The sequence below is a fragment of the Salvia miltiorrhiza genome, chromosome 7 (assembly GCF_028751815.1).
Source record: "Salvia miltiorrhiza cultivar Shanhuang (shh) chromosome 7, IMPLAD_Smil_shh, whole genome shotgun sequence".
Classification (NCBI taxonomy): Eukaryota; Viridiplantae; Streptophyta; class Magnoliopsida; order Lamiales; family Lamiaceae; genus Salvia; species Salvia miltiorrhiza.
The window spans coordinates 8442737-8463079 of NC_080393.1; the positions used below are offsets into that span (position 1 = coordinate 8442737).

The following is a 20343-nucleotide window of genomic DNA, read 5'->3' on the forward strand; positions in this document are numbered from 1 at the left end:
TGATACAAAACTTCAATCATATTGAGATAATAATGTTACTACCAGTTACAACATAAAAGGGGAGAATAAAAAAAGAAGAAAAAATTCCAATATCACGTTTGCTGCATTTGTTTTCGTAAATTTCCAAGGGGTCCATGAGCCTTCTCCTCAACCTTCTGCTGCCTACATGTACACTTGCTAATGTTGAGATTGGCACCACATTTCAGACACAATCCTTTGCAGTTAGGATCGCAGACAGCGCTAATCGTGATCTCTACGTGTATGATGTCCCGTATGTTCTTTGAGATGTCGATGACTTTTTGTTCAGGAGGAAAATACAACTGATCATCTAAGTCGATTGAAGCATCATCATCTTCCTCTGTTTCAAAAGTTTTCAGCTTCTCTTCCCCAAATATCATACCTATGTTTATGGTCTCCGGTTCAGCTATGGGTTCTTCACACAATAAAAGCGCAAAGTTTGAGTAGACGCTCTGAGCAGCTGGCTCGCCACACCTTCATCGTACAAATAGTTAATGAAATTACACATTTGTAAATTCTCAAAAAAAAAAAAAAAAGAAATTACACATTTATAAGATCATGAATGGAAATCAAAAGATCACTAGAGAAATGTTTACTTTGGTTGATAGCTTAGATTAAAAGTATAAGCTAATTCACCAAATACTTTAATGGATTGAACAATTTTGAGCTTCTTCGATCATGTAATTCTTCAAATACTCAATCCTATGTATTGTCAATCTAGTCAATCACCCCAAGTAAATGCCCTCTAAAGTAAAATATAAAGATTATATGGAAAACTAATAAATGGTGCCAAAGACAAGTCATGAAGCCACAGATAGTATGAGACATCTCCCATCCTACTCACTAAATTTAGACCCAACAAGAAGACATGGAGGACTAAATAATATGAAACCCAGAGAGAGATAGATGACTGTGTTTTTGCAGTTTTTGCAGGGTATAAGACAGAAAACACCTACTTTCAATCTTTTCAAGTTAGATTAAGAAATTCACCTTTTACAGTCAATCAAATCGTATTTTTCCTTCCAGAACTGATTTTATTGCCTACAAACTATTCAGTATCACAACACAGTGATACCATTTGACATACAACTATACTGTCAACTAGCTTCAATCTTGCAACTAAATGTGAAAAACACAGCAACTTGTAGGTGAAAAGTAGGTGGTTTTGACAGTCAGTTAAGGCTTACAGACGATCCCTTCCGAGTCCATGAAGAAGCTCAGCAGACAGCACATGTGTTTTCCAGAAATAGTTGTTGCATCGGCTTACAACCAGTTTGACTTTTATCTATTTTTACTTCTTTTTGGGAGAGGGAGCGGGATTAACAATGGTAAATAAAGAATTTTGTCATGTCATTCAAGAGCATTCAAACAGTCGAGTGTCGACAAGTGACATTTCAGGGAAAGGCATGTTAAATGGAGTATACTGATAGGATTTGGCACATAGCACCTCCACAAATTTGAGAATAGTACAATGTCCCTCACATCTACAGTCTCTATAGAAACCACCCCATGTGGACTACTCCAATGATTAGTCACAAATCAGTACTAAAATTTATGAAAGAAAGATTGTAATTATGATGAAGCTTTAGTTGCCCCAAAAGAAACCTAAAACCTAGAGGCAGATTCTTGAGAAATAGTTAATTTAAACATGATTTGGTCAATCTGATGCAATTCAGTCAATTTATAAGGTTGTCAGAATTTAATGACACGGGGTGTGCAATGACATAGGAGACATGGATAATTTCCAATGATTGCAACTGTACACTAAAATTAACTTATGTTAGACTCATACGTTAGTATGTTATACTTGAAATATTACAAAGGGACCAGTGTTTATTGTCCATTTGAGATCCTGCATACATGATACATCACATTCCTAAGAACATTTCCCTCCAAAATAATCTTCTATTACCCCAAGGCATAAGATATTGTAGTCATATCTGAGCAAACTTATAAAAAACCAATCACACAACATTTCTCCAATACATTTAATCAAACACTCCCCAAATCTCCCAAAATATCCAAACATGGCCTAGGCTTGGGTAAACCTTAATGTTAAGAGAATCTTGTTCTATAACCAATATTTGTATCAATAATCATATATTCTACTCCCTACTCCCTCCTTCTCACAAAAACATGAACTTTTTGCCATTTTGAGCCGTCTCACAAAAACATGAACAATTCTATTTTTGTACACTACCACACCACAATCCCTTTACTTTTTATCTCTACTTTTTCATAAAGTGAGACCCATTTTCCCCTCACAATATACTTTTATCTAACATTCATGCTGCAATGTATGTTAAAATTTCAAATGGTATGAGTCCTATCCAAGAAATATGTCAAATGGGAGCAATTGAGATTGTAAAAATATTTGGCCAAAGTAACAGCTAGAAACATCGGACTATGGTTGGGCAAGAGTCGGAATCACAATGCAACAATTCTCACACTTGTATTTGAAGGCATGAAGATTACTACTAGATTCACAAATTTAAAGCGTAAAGCATTGAAATAGTGAACTCCCTCAAAAGATATACTACTATCTAAATGCCTGAAAGCAAATGGAGAGAAGCATAACAATGAGAAGTATGAAATTCTACAACAAGACACCACTACTGGAAAAAGCCCTAACTCAAACAAATAGGCCTTTTCTTTTCCTAAAATCACCATTACATAAACAATGACTAGATGTGCCCAATAAGCATAAAAAGGTTGAATCATAACACATTCTGATTCAGACGAACATAATAAAGTCCTGTCTAGATACTTTATCTATCAATGAAAAAAAATAAGCACAACCTCACGCCTATGATGCTTAAGTCCGAAACAACGAGCCAAAACCCTCAATACAGGATGTATGCCATTTCATAATTCAACAATTTTATACTATTTAAAGTGGCTTACACTTAGCTATAATTCCATGCTACGAGAAATTAGGTTGTAAACTATCAATATGATAAAACCCATCTATTCCTCATATAGTTTAGGTTTATTAGATTGGCAATTCAACACTTGAAAACTACGCAAACATGCTTATACCCGATCGATCCTCATCTTAACATCCTATCTCCGCGCCATCTTCTAACACAAGTCCACATAATCAGACGACACAAAATCAATCCACACAAACACCCAAAGAAGGGTTACCTATTGCAATTGAGAGCAATGACGGTTCGAACGATTCCATCCAGCCTCAACTTGTGCTTCCTCCGCGTCACATCCACCGAAATCAAAACCGGTGTCCCGTCCGGATAATCGGTCACGGGCTTCACCAGCCGCAAGCCCATTTCGAAAGCCCGAGTTCTGGACAGGCCCGAAGAGACCTTTGCTAAGCCCAAGCTCTCAAGAGTGGTGGCGTACTCCAAATGCGAGATGGCGCCGTTCCGTCTGTACAGAATCGCGCCTTCCCACGGGCAGCCCTCGTCGTCGTCTCCGGGAATTTCGATTTCTTCGTCGCCGAGTTCCCAGTCGCTTCCGGAGAAATCATCGAATTGCGCGGAGAGACTGCAGAATTTGGTGATTGATGGGGTGAATCGTTGGTTTAGGGTTGTGTTGGCGGGGTGATTCGGTATGAAGGGTTTGTGGGGAGTTGGGCGGTGGTGGGAGCTGAATTTGATGGGAGGGGGAGATGGCAAAGGGGAAGCGATAGGGCGGAGCATTTCTGCTTCGTGGAGGTCCAGGGTTTAAGCTTCTTTCACTGCATTTCATTTGCTACAACAGATTACAGGATTATCATTTTCCAATTATAAAAATAAAACATTTTATTGTATTTTTCAGCATTTTTTTTGAGGGGGCAAATTTTTATTAATTGATTCATATACACGTTTGAGATGAAAATTATTAAGGGATTCTCTATTTTTTGAACGACTAATCCAATTTGGGAGCGGCAAATCATAATTTTTTTACTTTAAAATTTAATAAAAATACGAATGTTATAACTTATAATTCTATTTTGTTTATAGTTTTTCAACAATTTTGTTACATGTAATATTATAGTATTAAATAATGTAATTTAATAAAAAAAAATATTTTTATGTCATCTCATACTATGCATATTCATGGGACGGACTGAGTAATTTTTACTTTAAATTTAATATACAAATTTTTATTATATTTTAGTGGTCCTTTGGTTCGAATAAAGGAATGGAAAGAGAATGAAATCAAATAAAAGGGTGGAAGGGTAACAATAAATATTAGTACTTTTATTGAGTGTTTGGTTTAACAATGAAAATGAATCATTAGTAATATTTTTTTTTATTTCTCTTTTATTTTGAGGGGTAATAAATTGAGTAATTGGATTACCCCAAGTAAGGTAATAGTTACCTTATTATCCAAACCAAATAATAAGAAATGGATTCAATTAATTGATTCCATTTCCAATCTCCAAAAACACTCAATCAAACATGGGCTAAGTGTTAATGTGTTATAATTTTATTTTGTTTATAATTTTTTCAATAATTTTATCATATTTAATATATTAAATAATATGTACATAAAAAATTAAGAAAAACCGCCGGTCCGAAACCGATCCTTCTCAATCTCTTGGCGGATCAATTGAGATTCACCTTTTGGATGAACCGTTAATAAACGGTTTGGGAGTCGTGGGCATCACTAGTTGGAGTTGGAGCTGCTCTTAACCAAGTATTGTATAGTCTGAATTCACAATTTCGCACAAATCAACAAAAATCCAAATTTTAGAGTACAGAAAATCAAGGGTCAAATAAAAGCGGTAGCTGACGACTCTTGAATCGCCACCAAACCTGGGACGTGGCTGTTGCATCTCTATTTCTCGAACCATCTCATCTGCAGCGCCTACTTCACAGATCTCAAGTTTTTGTTAAGAATCATGAAACCCCTAATTTTCCTGCTAATTCATGCTCTCGTCTTCTGTTATGCACAATCAAGATCCATCACCCCCCATCTCTCAAAATCAACACAACCCAGGTTTCCAAATTCGTCTTCTTTTCGTTTGCAAAATTCCACTTTCTCGGTATATATTTTTAATTAATTTTTTGAAATCCTAAATTTCGATGGGTTTATGCAGAATGCGAGAAGCTGTTCGTTTACTGTAAGCATTAGGACCAGTTGCTCGTCTACTCGATTCACACGTGATCATATCAGCCTTGCCTTCGGCGATGCCTATGGGACTCAGGTACATTTCTGCTTCTAATATTTCATCAGCTTTGGGGGCTTTTATCTCATAACTATATCTTCTAATCTGTATTGATGAATTTATATGTTAAACCAATTTATTGGCCTTTTTGGAATGACATCATACACTAGCTAAAAATTTGTTTATGAATTGGGATAAATTAGTGGTGCCATGTAATTTGAACTTGTTTGTTGAGAGCTGAGATCAATTAGCTCAGATTAGTCGGAAATTGATATGGATTTTCCGACAGTTAATTCATATTAATAGTCTCTTTTCAAGTAGTGTGTGTAAGCAAGATTTGCTGGCAGTTAATCACATGAAAATGAGTGTTGAATGGTTTCTGAACTTGTGCATTTGTTGAAATTACCAACGAATTTCACATACTAGTTAGCAAACTTAAATCAATGTAACAAGTTTTGTTAATGCAAATAGTATACGACTGTGATTGTTTCAGGATCAGACTTCCTCATCAGATCCTACATTTTGTATGTTACTTCTCTGTATATCACTATTGGCAGTTAGCACACAGCCATGCCATTTTTGGTTATTTGTTTCAACATAAAGCTTTAGAAGAACCAAAATGTAGTGTATGGAAGAACCAAAGGAAAAGTTGGTTAAAGTTAAGGTTGTCTTAGTGTCTGCTCTGCTCTGACTCTTGATCTACTATAGGTTTATGCTCCACATCTAGATGATCCGTCCTCAAGGACGTTTGAGAGTTGCTCGACTGACACGTTCCAAATCAGTGGACCGTGTACAGTACCAGATATGCTACTTGTACCTCTACAGAAGTGGGTATGATGGATGGATCCCATATGATGTAACAGTCTACGGGTATAACTCGAAGCCCTCCACTTTCTTCTACAATGTAAATATACCCTCGGATATCTGGTACGGCTATAATTACTGTTCCGGCACCAGAGCTACTTCATCAGCAGCCAAGTAAACTTAGTTTTAGGTTGATGCATGGTTGTATACCACGTCTAGAATAAGAGGATGTTGATGTTGATGTTGATGATGATCACTTCTTTCTTCTACCTGAATGAATACCAACTTCGTTGGTCTTATGTTTAAATGTTTAAGTCTTCTTATTTAACTTGTATATTAGATTCTGCATCACATAAAATAACAAAGATACTGCACAAAGTAAATTTCAGTTATAGTCTTGTAAGTATTTCTAAGTGGAGTGGGGGATAAGGACATTGGTGTTTTTATTTACAGTCCCCTAAAAACTGAAAAACATTAAACATGTTTGTTTCATTCATTTTCTGTTTTTTTTTTTTTTTTTTGACACTTTCTCAACCCTGTGTTATCATCATTTCATCCATCCATCACTTAAATATTCATTTCTTCACACAAGCCACAAGAAATATTGCCTCTTTGTATTTTGACCACAAAATTTAAAGTTGATCACACTCAAAATGCAATCAACCAAAATATTTTCGGTTTCGAAATTTATAATATCAAATCACTAGTCATACAAAAACCATTATAGTAAAAAGTTTATGTACTTAGAAAAGTGCACGAAATTGGAAATTTGAGATGAAAATAAAACCAAACATCCCCTCAATCTCTTCGAAACTAGGTGATCACTTTACGAGAACAGAGCTTTAGACTTTCACGCTTTTAAACTGAACATAGATTTATAGAATTCTTTCAAGTTAATTGTCCAGTTCTAGAAATCTCTCTCTCTCTCTCAATGAGATGAAGCTGAAGAAAGATGGGGCAGGGCCTTTGCTTTCTCCCTGAGAATGAATTTCTGAATCTTACCTGTTGAGGTCTTTGGTAAATCCTCGAAAACAACAGTCTTTGGCGCCATATAATGAGGTAAACGTTCTCTGCAAAACTCCATTATCTCCTCACAACTAACCTCAAACCCATCCTTCAACTTCACAAAGGCGCAGGGCGTCTGCCCCCAGTGATCATCCGGTCTCGCGACGACCGCAGCCTCAAGAACTGCCGGATGACGATACAGCACCGTCTCAACCTCCACGGTGCATATGTTCTCGCCACCGGAGATCACCACATCCTTCAATCTGTCCTTCACCTCTATGTAGCCGTCGTCGTGCTTCACGCCAAGATCGCCGGTTCTGAACCACCCCCCTGCAAAAGCCACCTCCGTGGCTTTCACATCTTTCAGGTACCCACTCATCACAGTGTTGCCTCTAAACATTATCTCGCCCATTGTTGCGCCATCCGCAGGCACACTCTCCACCGTCACCGGATCCCTCACATCGACTTCCTCGAGGGCGTAATGCTCCACTCCCTGTCTCGCCTTGAGCCGGTACTGCTCCTCGCGAGGCAACGAGTCCCACTCGGGCTTCCACAGACACGACGTGGCCGGCCCATAAGTTTCTGTGAGTCCGTACAAGTGCGACACTCTGAATCCGAGCTCCTCGATCCTCTCTAGAATCGAGGGAGGCGGTGGTGAGCCGCCGGTCATGATCTCAACCTTGCGAGGCAGCGGCTTCCGGTCAGGGGAGTTTATGATCATGTTCAACACCGTTGGAGCCCCTCCCATGTGGGTGACATGTTTTGCAGCAACAGTGTCGAATATTTCTTTAGGGGAGACACGGCGTAGGCAGATGTTAGTGCCACCCACCGCTGCCAGCCCCCAAATGAGGCACCATCCGTTGCAGTGGAACATCGGCACTGTCCAGAGGTAGACAGGCATCGAGCTCATCCCATGAATAGACAAGGTCGCTAGGGCATTCAGATACGCGCCTCTGTGGTTGTAGACGACCCCCTTGGGGCGAGACGTTGTGCCGGAGGTGTAGTTCACGCTGATCGGATCCCATTCGGTTCTAGGCCGCCTGGCTTTGTATGAAGCGTCTCCCCCGGCCAGGAGAGTCTCGTATTCGTGAGTGTGGTCGGGGATGGAGGCGGAGGGAGACGGGGAGTTGGGGTCAGGAATCAAGACGAGGAGTGGGGGTTTGAGTGTGTCCTTTGCTAGAAGATCAAACGCGCCCTGAGCAGTGTGGAGCAACTGGTGATCAACGAAGATGATCCTGGCTTCCGAGTGGCGGAGCAGGGTCGAGATCATGGATGAATCGTGGCGCGTGTTCAACGTGCAGATGACTGCTCCCGCCATAGGCACTGCGAAATGCAGCTCTTGCATTGCAGGTATGTTAGGGGCCAATATCGCTATCTGTTCATAACAAGGAGTTCAACAAATTTAGTATGAATTTGTCTTGCAGATGATAATGCATAAATCGAAACATGATAAATCATCATCACCACCCAAAATCCCCAAAATTCCTCCATAATCGGAGCTGAAATTGATCGCAATTTCCCAAATTAGGTTAAGAGAATCACTAACCACATCGCCGCGAGAAACGCCCAAGTGAGCGAGGGCGGAAGCCAGCTTTACACACCTCAAGTGAGTCTGTTTCCAAGTGAATTGAGCAGAACCATAGACAACTGAAGTTCGATCTCTGTAAACCTTGGCAGCTCTCTCCAGAAAGCTCACCGGCGACAACGGCACGTAATTAGCCGGCGACCTCTCCATTGACTTCCACGACGAATCTTCAATATTTTCTGGCAATTCACAAAGACTCCTCCAGATTTGTGTAGGGCGGATTTGGTTGGCTCCATTGAAGAGCCAGGCGGTGCAGATTGAACTCCGTCGCCGGAAAAAGTGAATCATGGCTGGACGGAGACGAAGAGGATTAGTATGGGCATGAAGTTGGGTTGGGGGAAATTAAAGTAAAAAATGCGGAAAGGACAATGTGCATGCATGAGCATGACTTCATGATTGCGAGACATCATAAAATTCATTTTTGTACGCTTCTTATGTCTGTTTAGAGCCCACTATTGACCGTTGCTTTATTTTAAAAATATTTATCGTCACCACTACTTAATGCAAAATTAGTAATGGACGGATTACTTGGAAGTCCCAATCAATTTTATCAATTCCTAACTTCTTTTATGAAGATTTACTTAAGTTTTTTCAGCAGGCTGCGTTTTCGTTACTCGTAAATTTACCATAAAAAAATAAAGAATAAATAAACTTTCACTCTTTAAATTTTTCTTTTTTTTTTCCTTATTTTACATAAAATAGAATTTGATCCTTACTTATTCTTTGTTTTCACTACAAATGATAAATAATATTATTACACCAAAAATGGAGGGATAATCATCCCTCATTTGTAGTGAAAAAGAGGAATGAATAAGGGTCAAATTCTATTTTGTAGGAAATGAGGGAAAAAAAATGAAAAATTTAAAAGGGTAAAATTTTGTTTATCCCTCATTTTTTCATGATAAATTTACAGCCAAAGATAACACACCCTAATGCTAAAGATTCATCTCATGGTCACTCACATATTAATTAAATTGATAAAATCTTAATTTATTTAATTTATTTTTAAAGAATATTTAGTTATTTTACTATTTCCTCTGTCCCAATAATATTAATTGTCCCCTTTCTTTTGGGCACGAAGATTAAGAAGTGTGAAATTAGTGTTGTAAAATATAAGGTCCCACATGTTTAAGAAAAAGTAAGTAAAATAGAGAGATTATTGGGACGGAGGGAGTATATTATTCACATTATAGTTATTTTTTATAAATATATATATATATATATATATAATTTTAAGTATATATATATATATAGGGGTGAGATAAGATAAAAATACTTTTTAAAATATAAACTGTACTCCATATATTAAAAAAAAAATTGGGAAGAGACTTCAACCCCTGGCTCCGTGCCTGCTGGCTGCTATTATCTCTATCCTTACCTTTAATATAACATGCAAATTACACAGGATACGTAAATTACATTCTTCATTAAACTATTAGATATTACTTTTAGTTAAAGTAAAGAAGAAACTTAGTAATGACAATGTAGTGTATCAAAAAGTGTTTGTGAAAATGTCCATTTTAGATATAAATGATCATCACCAAAGTATGTTTGATGTAATTTGAATCATCAATTCGTCATTATTCAAAATGAAAATAGCAATATATAGTTAAAGTTCATGAAGGAGGGTAGCATTTATATATTTATATATGTATATATAGCCTATATATAGGGTGGGTTGGGATGGATGTCAATATGTTAGGCCCCCCACTCAACACCGCACGTCTAAACTAGCTTATTTATTTTTCTTCATACAAAACTGTCACAAATTGACGTAATACAATAGCAAATATCACATGCAAGCGAATTAAATTACACGTAACAAGTATTTGAAGTAACTAATTAGTAGAGTGCTCTTGAAGAATATAATAGCTTGCACCTCAATATCAATAATAGATAGATTGGTCCCAATAAATTAAATTCCGCAACGTAGCTAGCTAGACTTTATTCTGCTATCCTGCTAATGCATGTGCGTTAAATCGCTAAACTGGGACACAAACAATGTTGGGCTACTAATATTTACTAATATCTAGCACAAAACAGAAAAACCACCAACCTTTTTTATATCTTGATTATGGATGCTCAGTTGCTAACTGAAAAATGAAAGACAAACAAATATATATAATGAAATTTAATAAATATAATATTTTATTAAATAAAAAAAGAAGAAAAAAAAAGTGGAAGAACTCAACACTCACCTTTCTGCTTTATCATCATTCGTCGGTGCTTTATTTGCGTTGGAACAAAAAATAAAGAGAAAAATAATGACTATTAATTGTTAATTCATACTAATATAGGAGTAATTTATTTATTATTATACATACACACTTGGGGACGATGAAGTGCAGTCTGTTGGTAAGACGCTTATCCTCCAATCAATAGGTCGGGGGTTCGAGTAACCCTAAGAGGAGTGTCAGTGAATTTTTTCCTTTGTTTGATTGAAATAAATTTTATATATATAAAAAAAAATACATACACACTTGGGCTAAAAAATGGGGCCCTCAAAATTAGGGCCCTAGATAATTGCATGTTTTTTTTTAAGCCGAGATAATTGCATGTTATGCATACATGATACAACTAGATCAGTGCATGGAGAGTTAGAATGGAGGGAAGAGGGCTTGAAATTGACGGGAAACCGAGGGAGCAGGAGAGGGTGGTGGTCGAAGGTCGTTGATTTAGGCGGGGGGCTGGAGGGGAAGGTTTTTGCGAATAATGGTGTTCGCACGATCGGGAATGGGAAGAATACGTTGTTTTGGGAGGATCGGTGGGTGGGTCACAAACCTCTTAAGTTCGTCTTTCCTAGACTTTTCCAACTTTGTGTAGAAAAGCAAGCTGTGATTAGTGACTTGGGAAGGTGGGCAAACTCGGAATGGATCTGGGATCTTAAATGGAGAAGGGAATTATTCGATAGGGAAAAACCCATGGTTAACGATTTATTGTCTTTCATTTCTGGACTTGTTCCTGTAGCAAGCAAAGACGATGGATGGTGTTGGCGCGCCTCCAAGGTGGGGGTCTTTACCACAAGTTCAGCTTACAAGGCGATCAAAGACATGAGGAAAAATGAAGTGGGGAGCACCTCCTTCAATAAAAGATCAGAGAAAGCTTGGAAGATCTGTGCTCCCCAAAAAGCAAAGGTTACGGTTTGGAGAATTTTAAGGAACAGGCTGCCTACCTGCGACAACTTGAGCAAGAGAAACATTCCGCTTGGCGATGTGGAAATCATGTGCAATGCTTGCTGCCAGGAAAAAGAGTCGGCTGTTCATTAGTTTCTCTCCTACCCGAAGACAGAAATGATTTGGAACGAGATACAGAAATGGACCGGGTTCTACACCGCACGGCCGGACAGCATTGAGGCGCACTTTGACTCCTTTATTCACATGGGCAGAGGTAAGAAAAGCAAGAAACTCCTTGAGGCTCTTTGGACTTGCACCATTTGGCTTATTTGGAAAGGTCGTAACGAGAGTAGATTCGAAAACAAGAACTGACAAGTCGAGAAAATGATGGGCGAAATCAAAGCAAGGTTGTGGAGCTGGAACAAGGTCTTTAATTTGGTTGATGTGGAGATCAATTTTAGGAGCTGGTTTTCTTACACTATTTCTCCTTTTTTGCTGTAATTGGTTTGGTACCTCTGGTACCTTGGATTCTTCTTTAATCTAATCCTTTTTCTGATAAAAAAAAAAAGTTAATTACTGCCTCTATTAGTAATTGATTATTAGGGTTAATAAATTTATAATAATTAAGTATGAGATGTACTTTTTCTAATTTGAAATTTCAATTTGGTTATAAATGGTAATTATGATCCATTATATACATACATATATATTACACTAATATTTTATTTTTGTTAATTAAATTTTAGTGTTAAAAAACAAATTTGATAGCAGGGCAGGAATGGGATATAATATTGAGACACTAAATCCGAACATGGATATATCATAATAGAGTTAATCAATTATTATGATCTTTGACGATTAGAACATCCAAGAACTATCGCAAGTTGATGTAATACAAAAGAAAATGTCACATGCAAAGGAATTACATTATACATAACAACTATTTGATTCGATCGATTAGTAGAATGCTCTTCAAGAATATGGACGTGTCGTAACGTAATTATAAGTCGACTACATACATATCGACGCTTGTACCAATCTCCACATCCATATATGATTCTGGTATCTATATTTGTTTTTTTTTTAAAGGTAAAAGAATTTTATTAAAGAAGTGAGTACAAGGAGTACTCAAACTACAATATCAAACAGTCTACCCACAGTCCATCAAGCAGTCTGCTGACACAAAGCAAACAGAAAGAACAACGCCACCACACAGTCCACCAATACATTACATAAAGAATAAAAAACAACACCAAAAAGACATGGAGAAGTTAAAGGACTTAGTCCGGGAAACAGCTGATTGGATCGGTAGCCCATTCATGTGATGTGTAGCCATAATTAATGGGACTCGTCGCCTTAATCCATCTCCATGTGCAAAAAATGATGCTATCCACACCGTTCTAGCAATATCAGGAGTTTTATGTTTGAAGACTCTCTCGTTTCTGGCTTTCCAGATCTTCCAACATGCACATTGCCAAATACAGTTGAATAACTTCTTTCCCATCTTGTTTCCACCCTTCTCAACAAACTCATGGAAGTGATCCAAGATTGAAGACGAAAGAATGAAGGGTAATCTGAGCCAACTACAGATTATTTTCCAAACCATACCAGAAAATGGACACTAAAGCAAAATGTGTTTGGAAGACTCCACTTGGGAGGAGCATAATGGGCAGCTGTAATCATTGTTCTCCAGGCTAACTCTTCTCTTCATCAGATTCTCTCTCATAGGGATTCTATCAAGCAGGGTTTTCCAGATGAAAGATGAAACTTTGCACGGGATGCATTTCATCCAGATGAACTTGAAGGCTGTCGGGATATTATCCACCATCATCGGGTCTTTGTGAAGAAGAAGGTACATCTCTTTTGTTGAAAAGTTTCCAGAATTTGATCCATTCCACGAGATAGAATCATCCTTCGATTGGTGGGGAGAGGTCCTGCACAAAAGAGACCACAGATCCACAAACTCAACAAATTCAAAATAGTTAAAGACTTTATTCCAAGCAAAATTCCAGACCCATTGCCCCTCTCTAAAGACACCCATCTCCCCAACTTTAAAACTTCTCTATGAAGAGAGGTTGTAGAGGTTTCTATACTTAGCTTTGAACGGCAATCCCCCCTCGAACCACGGGTCGTCCCAAAATAAGATGGATAGACCATTACCAAGAGAAACAACAATATTATCACAAAATTTTTTACCCTCATCTCCCGTTTAAGATACTCTTCAAATCCCTCCACCAGAAAGACTCCAAACTACCATAAGCAGACTACCTATTACTTTTATCCATACCTAGATCTAAGGACTCTAGCCCAAAGAGCATTTTGGTTCTTAGCAAATCTTCTGAACCATTTACAAAGAAGAGCCACATTAAAGGTTCTTATTAGGTCCCTAACTCCCATCCCGCCCTCAGATTTGCTTCTACAGACTCTATCCCAACTAACCCAAGGAATTTTATTACTATTTTCCTTTCCTCCTCATAGAAACTCATGTTGAATTTTGATCAAAGTTTTGGTAACACTCACTGGGGCTTTGAAAAAGGAAAAGTAGTAAAGCGGTAGAGCTGACAACACCGAGTTTAAGAGAATAATTCTTCCTCCGAATGAAAGAGATCTCTTTTCCCACCCTGATAACCTCTTGTGAAATCTCTCAATCACAACATTCCAAGTTTCTTTTTTCTATGATTAGAGCATTCGCAATGGGCTTACTTGATAGCTTACTTGATAGTGGATTGTGTTATTGAGTAAGTAGTGCTGTATTGGGGTTACTTGATAGCCTACTTGATTTTTTTAGTTTTTAAAGAGGAGAGATATATTTTTAAAGAGGAGAAGAGAATTAAAAAAAAGAAAAAAAAAAAAGAAAATTACTCGTGCATACTCGAAGACTCGAGTAGCACTCGAGTAACCCCCCCTGCAACGCCCTACTCGAGTGCAACGCTCTACTCGAGTAGGCGCTCGAGTAAGGGCGTTGCCAATGCTCTTAGCACCAATGGGAAGAGCCAAGTGACAAACATGGTTTTCGTACCTCAATTCCACATGATTTGTTGTCATTTTCCTTCATGTTTTGTTTGCCAATGCGTGTTTGTACCATAATGTTGAGTTTTATGAAGATTTGATGTCTTGGTGTAGTTTTGGAGTAATTTCAGGAAAAATCAAGGATTAATTGGAGGATTTTGAAGATATGAGATTGAAGTACGTCTCGAGAGGAATCCGTGAGCGCAAACGGCGACCAAATCCGAGTCCGGACGAGGGAGAACGGAGCAAAACGAGCGGACTGTGCAAAACGCCCAGTACCCCGCGGTCGCCAAAAACTTGTTCGCAATTATTTTCACCACGCCGCAAGTATACGGTGTAGTTGCAATATAAGGGAAGCAAGGTCGTATCCCACAAGGATTGGTGAATTCAAACTTCTAAATACCATTAATAAGTTGTTTTCAATCTATTTAGACAACCAAAGATGAAGAGATATTGAAGGTTAAATCAAAGTTAAATTAAAGCAAGCAAACTAAATAACAAAAATATAAACTTAATTAATAAATTGGGGAATGACTCGAAGGAAAGTTATCCTAGGGACTAGATTTCGATGGATCGTAATGAACTTCAATCTAAATCAATATAAATCTTGATATGGCCTACTTATCTAGGGCGATCTCCCCACTAGTTTTAGCCCCCTCCCGGACGACTAAAACAGTAGATTACGGGTCATAATTGCCGTCCCCGGTCAATTTCTAACCTATAACTCCCAAGAGCACAAAAGATCAACACGCCCTCACCCACCTCTCAACCTCCCGGTTTATTGAGATGATATGTATCAAACTCCTAATCTATTGTAATTATCCTCTCCCGATTCAAATCACAAATTAGAAATGCACAAAAGGTGGCCAACCAATCATACAAGAGATAAATCTAGGACTTGAAAAGATAACAATAAGCACAATCAAGATATATATTGAACAAAGAAATCAATCCATTACAAATCCATCTAATCTAATCCCTAAGATAAGAGATTTTAGCCAAGCATATTCATAATAAAAGCAAATCTCAAGTCATAAGAAAACATAAATAAAGATATAGAGAGATAGAGATTCATAGACAAATCCTATAATCTTGATCTTCAATCATGTAGTCTTGATGAGCTCCTTTCCAAGTCTTCCCCTTCTTTATTTGATTTTGGTGTTGTTTTTGTGTGTGGAAGAGAGAAAAAATGGTAGAGAATGGAGGCTAGGGTTTGGGATTGGAGAGTTGGGGAAGATGAAGTGGGTGTGTGTGGTGAATGATGTTAGAAAAGAAGGGAAAAATGGAGTTTTGGGGCTAAAATCGCGTCTGGGGCCCACTTGGGGGAAGCCCCGCCCTTTTCCCGCGGTCACGGCCCGCGTCCGCGGCCTTCAAACGTGGGGGATGCTCAGGGGACCCGCGGTCCCGCCCCGCGGCCGCGGGTGGTGACCGCGGGTGACTCCTGGAGTCGGGAACAGCTGACCCGCGGTCCCACCCCGCGGCCGCGGGTGGTGACCGCGGGGGTACTGGGCGTTTTGCACAGTCCGCTCGTTTTGCTCCGTTCTCCCTCGTCCGGACTCGGATTTGGTCGCCGTTTGCGCTCACGGATTCCTCTCGAGACGTACTTCAATCTCATATCTTCAAAATCCTCCAATTAATCCTTGATTTTTCCTGAAATTACTCCAAAACTACACCAAGACATCAAATCTTCATAAAACTCAACATTATGGTACAAACACGCATTGGCAAACAAAACATGAAGGAAAATGACAACAAATCATGTGGAATTGAGGTACGAAAACCATGTTTGTCAAGCCCCCAAACTTAAAGCGTTGTTTGTCCCCAAACAACAAAGAGAAGAGAAATAAAAGATAACAAACATGTGAGAATGAATTGGTGTCATTTCAAGGGCTTCAATTTTTTCAAAATATTTCACTAGTGTATCACAAGTAGATATGCATTTCAAGAAGTCACAAGTGATAGTAAGTTCAACATTATAGCCTCCAAGCTTGAATCCTCACAAGGTGAATGTTTCAATGATGCACTCGACTCTCAAGTGTTTAGAATGGACGTGTTTACACTCAATTCGAAACAATGCATGCAATCTACCATAGGCTTGCCATTTGTCCTAACTCTCTATGCTTCAATGTGTTATAAATAGAGATCAAAAAGGGCTTTCATTGGGTTGTAATGAGGGCTCTTTGGTAAGGTGAGTAGTTTTTTAGGCAAAGTGACTCATCCCACAATCCATCAATCACAATGAACAAATCAACTTCACCATTTCTCTTATCAATCAAAAACCAAAATCCCTACATTTCATCTTTTCATCCTTAGTGATATCTATCATGGCTATGATTCAAAAGGCAAATCACTCCCCTTTATGCTCTTTTATTCACATTCATTTTCATTTTTTTTTCTTTTTTTTTTCTTTTTCTTTTTAAGCTCATAGGGGACTAGTGATTTTCACTCAATCAAAGCTTGATAAGCAATTTCAATCATTTCCCAAACATTTTCATCAAAGTAACCACTAACAATCTAAGTTCTACCCATCATTGGTTAATTCAAATAAATGCTACAAGGCACAAAGAGGGTAAACTAGGATCATATGAGAATTTGGACACAATTTAAGTCAAGTGGCTAACAAGGATGGCCTTAAATCACTTCAATATTAACAACACATCTACTTTTATTTTCAAGAGAGGACTCATGGCAAGTTCTAGAGATCAACACACATGCTCAAATGATTTACACTCAAGAACAAAATGAGATTGTAAATGTATGACAATCAAAGGCTCAATTCTCACAAGCTCATTTTCTTTTTCAAGTTCTTGGAGGTACAACATTTAGCTCACTTGTCACAAGTTCAAACTTTTCATGCATAATCCACAAGTGATACACACAATTTCTTTTCAAAAGCAACATTCATATCATAAGCCCAACACACATTTCATCCAACTCATGTTTTTCAACAATCAAGCTCAAAAACAAAAGACAAGGAAAAGCTCAAAAACAGAGACAAAATCTCATTATTCGAAAACTAAACTAACTAAATAAATAAACAACGGATAAACGAGATAAGTAACCCATCTTCACCCTCCTCCCAAACTTATTTCACACAAAGGAGAAATAAGTTTGGATGAAGGAGAAAATGGTTACTTGTCTCGTACTCACAAACGAGGTGGAGGCTTAGGCGGTGGCCATTTCTCATCAAATTTGCATGCTCCATCCACCGCGACCCAAAAATATGGTGGCTTTGCAATTCTTGAGACATCCCGGGCGTCATGGTAATCTCGTTCACCATCTAGAGTACCACCACACTCAAACAATTCCTTATTAGACAAATCAAAGTGAAAATCAAAAGATGAAGATAAATAAAAGTGAAAGAAGCAAGCCTTCATAGAATCGCCTGTGGCGAGGTAAGGATCGACAAAATTTTTGACTTTGCTTTCTTTAAAGCTTGTGAAATCTTCATCTTTTTGAAATTGTAGAGATTGTGTCGGAAAAGTTGGGCTCTCGACTTCAAGGGGTTTGGAGAATTGATCCTCATCTTCTTCATACTCTTCTTCAACTTCTTGAGGCTCTTCACTTAGCATTGGCATTGGTTCCTCATACAAGGTTCCATTTTGAAGGCTAATGGCCATGCACAAATCATCAATTCGCTTTTGATTTTCCATAGTGGTAGCCAAAGACCTTCTTTGCTCTTCTAGCATAACCTCCGATTTTGCTAGACTTTTTTCTATCCAAGCTTGTGTAGCTATGAAGCATTGAAGGAGATCGTCTTTTGAATTTGATTTATCCTCTTGATAGTATCGATTTCCCCCTTGGAAGCCTTCTTGAGTGGAATAAGAAATTTCATAATTCCAACTATTGAAATGGTCCTCATACTCCAATGGTGATTGCCACTCCATGGCATTGCACCCCATGTCATAAAAGTCACCATAGGAAGGTGTTGGTTGGAAGGCTTTTTGGATCATTGGTTGCCTACAATTTCTTTTGGCTTCCAAAACACGCAACTTAAGTTGCATCAACGCCAATTGTAGTTGGAGTTGCTCAACCAACTCATTCCTTCCATCATCCATTTTTGGTGCCGCTTTTACGGTTGTGGAGCAATTTTCTCTAACAAAAACAAATAAACAAACATAAAAACAATATCTAAATTAGATAAAAACAACTTTTCACAATATCAAAAGTAAAAACTCAACCAATCCCCGGCAACGGCGCCAAAAACTTGTTCGCAATTATTTTCACCACGCCGCAAGTATACGGTGTAGTTGCAATATAAGGGAAGCAAGGTCGTATCCCACAAGGATTGGTGAATTCAAACTTCTAAATACCATTAATAAGTTGTTTTCAATCTATTTAGACAACCAAAGATGAAGAGATATTGAAGGTTAAATCAAAGTTAAATTAAAGCAAGCAAACTAAATAACAAAAATATAAACTTAATTAATAAATTGGGGAATGACTCGAAGGAAAGTTATCCTAGGGACTAGATTTCGATGGATCGTAATGAACTTCAATCTAAATCAATATAAATCTTGATATGGCCTACTTATCTAGGGCGATCTCCCCACTAGTTTTAGCCCCCTCCCGGACGACTAAAACAGTAGATTACGGGTCATAATTGCCGTCCCCGGTCAATTTCTAACCTATAACTCCCAAGAGCACAAAAGATCAACACGCCCTCACCCACCTCTCAACCTCCCGGTTTATTGAGATGATATGTATCAAACTCCTAATCTATTGTAATTATCCTCTCCCGATTCAAATCACAAATTAGAAATGCACAAAAGGTGGCCAACCAATCATACAAGAGATAAATCTAGGACTTGAAAAGATAACAATAAGCACAATCAAGATATATATTGAACAAAGAAATCAATCCATTACAAATCCATCTAATCTAATCCCTAAGATAAGAGATTTTAGCCAAGCATATTCATAATAAAAGCAAATCTCAAGTCATAAGAAAACATAAATAAAGATATAGAGAGATAGAGATTCATAGACAAATCCTATAATCTTGATCTTCAATCATGTAGTCTTGATGAGCTCCTTTCCAAGTCTTCCCCTTCTTTATTTGATTTTGGTGTTGTTTTTGTGTGTGGAAGAGAGAAAAAATGGTAGAGAATGGAGGCTAGGGTTTGGGATTGGAGAGTTGGGGAAGATGAAGTGGGTGTGTGTGGTGAATGATGTTAGAAAAGAAGGGAAAAATGGAGTTTTGGGGCTAAAATCGCGTCTGGGGCCCACTTGGGGGAAGCCCCGCCCTTTTCCCGCGGTCACGGCCCGCGTCCGCGGCCTTCAAACGTGGGGGATGCTCAGGGGACCCGCGGTCCCGCCCCGCGGCCGCGGGTGGTGACCGCGGGTGACTCCTGGAGTCGGGAACAGCTGACCCGCGGTCCCACCCCGCGGCCGCGGGTGGTGACCGCGGGGTACTGGGCGTTTTGCACAGTCCGCTCGTTTTGCTCCGTTCTCCCTCGTCCGGACTCGGATTTGGTCGCCGTTTGCGCTCACGGATTCCTCTCGAGACGTACTTCAATCTCATATCTTCAAAATCCTCCAATTAATCCTTGATTTTTCCTGAAATTACTCCAAAACTACACCAAGACATCAAATCTTCATAAAACTCAACATTATGGTACAAACACGCATTGGCAAACAAAACATGAAGGAAAATGACAACAAATCATGTGGAATTGAGGTACGAAAACCATGTT

At 38.5% G+C, this 20343-nt stretch overlaps 3 protein-coding genes across 3 annotated transcripts; 1 reads left to right on the forward strand and 2 right to left on the reverse strand.

Annotated features, from left to right (window-relative positions):
• On the reverse strand, positions 1-3758 carry LOC130992299 (large ribosomal RNA subunit accumulation protein YCED homolog 1, chloroplastic). The gene is made up of 2 exons (XM_057916867.1): positions 3166-3758; positions 1-492 (listed from the first exon to the last, which is right to left on the reverse strand). The coding sequence occupies exons 1-2, from the start codon at positions 3675-3677 to the stop codon at positions 93-95; spliced, it is 912 nt and encodes a 303-aa protein (XP_057772850.1). The 5' UTR covers positions 3678-3758; the 3' UTR covers positions 1-92.
• A 1003-nt stretch (positions 3759-4761) lies between these two features.
• On the forward strand, positions 4762-6242 carry LOC130992301 (embryo-specific protein ATS3B-like; the record flags this gene model as incomplete). The annotated part of the gene is given in 4 exon segments (XM_057916869.1): positions 4762-4962; positions 5063-5170; positions 5840-5923; positions 5925-6242. Coding segments are annotated over 4 exon segments (582 nt in total), but the record flags the coding sequence as incomplete, so codon positions are not given.
• Positions 6243-6687: 445 nt separating this feature from the next.
• LOC130992300 (butanoate--CoA ligase AAE1-like) lies at positions 6688-8935 on the reverse strand. The gene is made up of 2 exons (XM_057916868.1): positions 8487-8935; positions 6688-8315 (listed from the first exon to the last, which is right to left on the reverse strand). Exons 1-2 carry the CDS (start codon positions 8811-8813, stop codon positions 6864-6866), a joined length of 1779 nt encoding a protein of 592 aa, XP_057772851.1. The 5' UTR covers positions 8814-8935; the 3' UTR covers positions 6688-6863.
• Positions 8936-20343: the final 11408 nt, after the last annotated feature.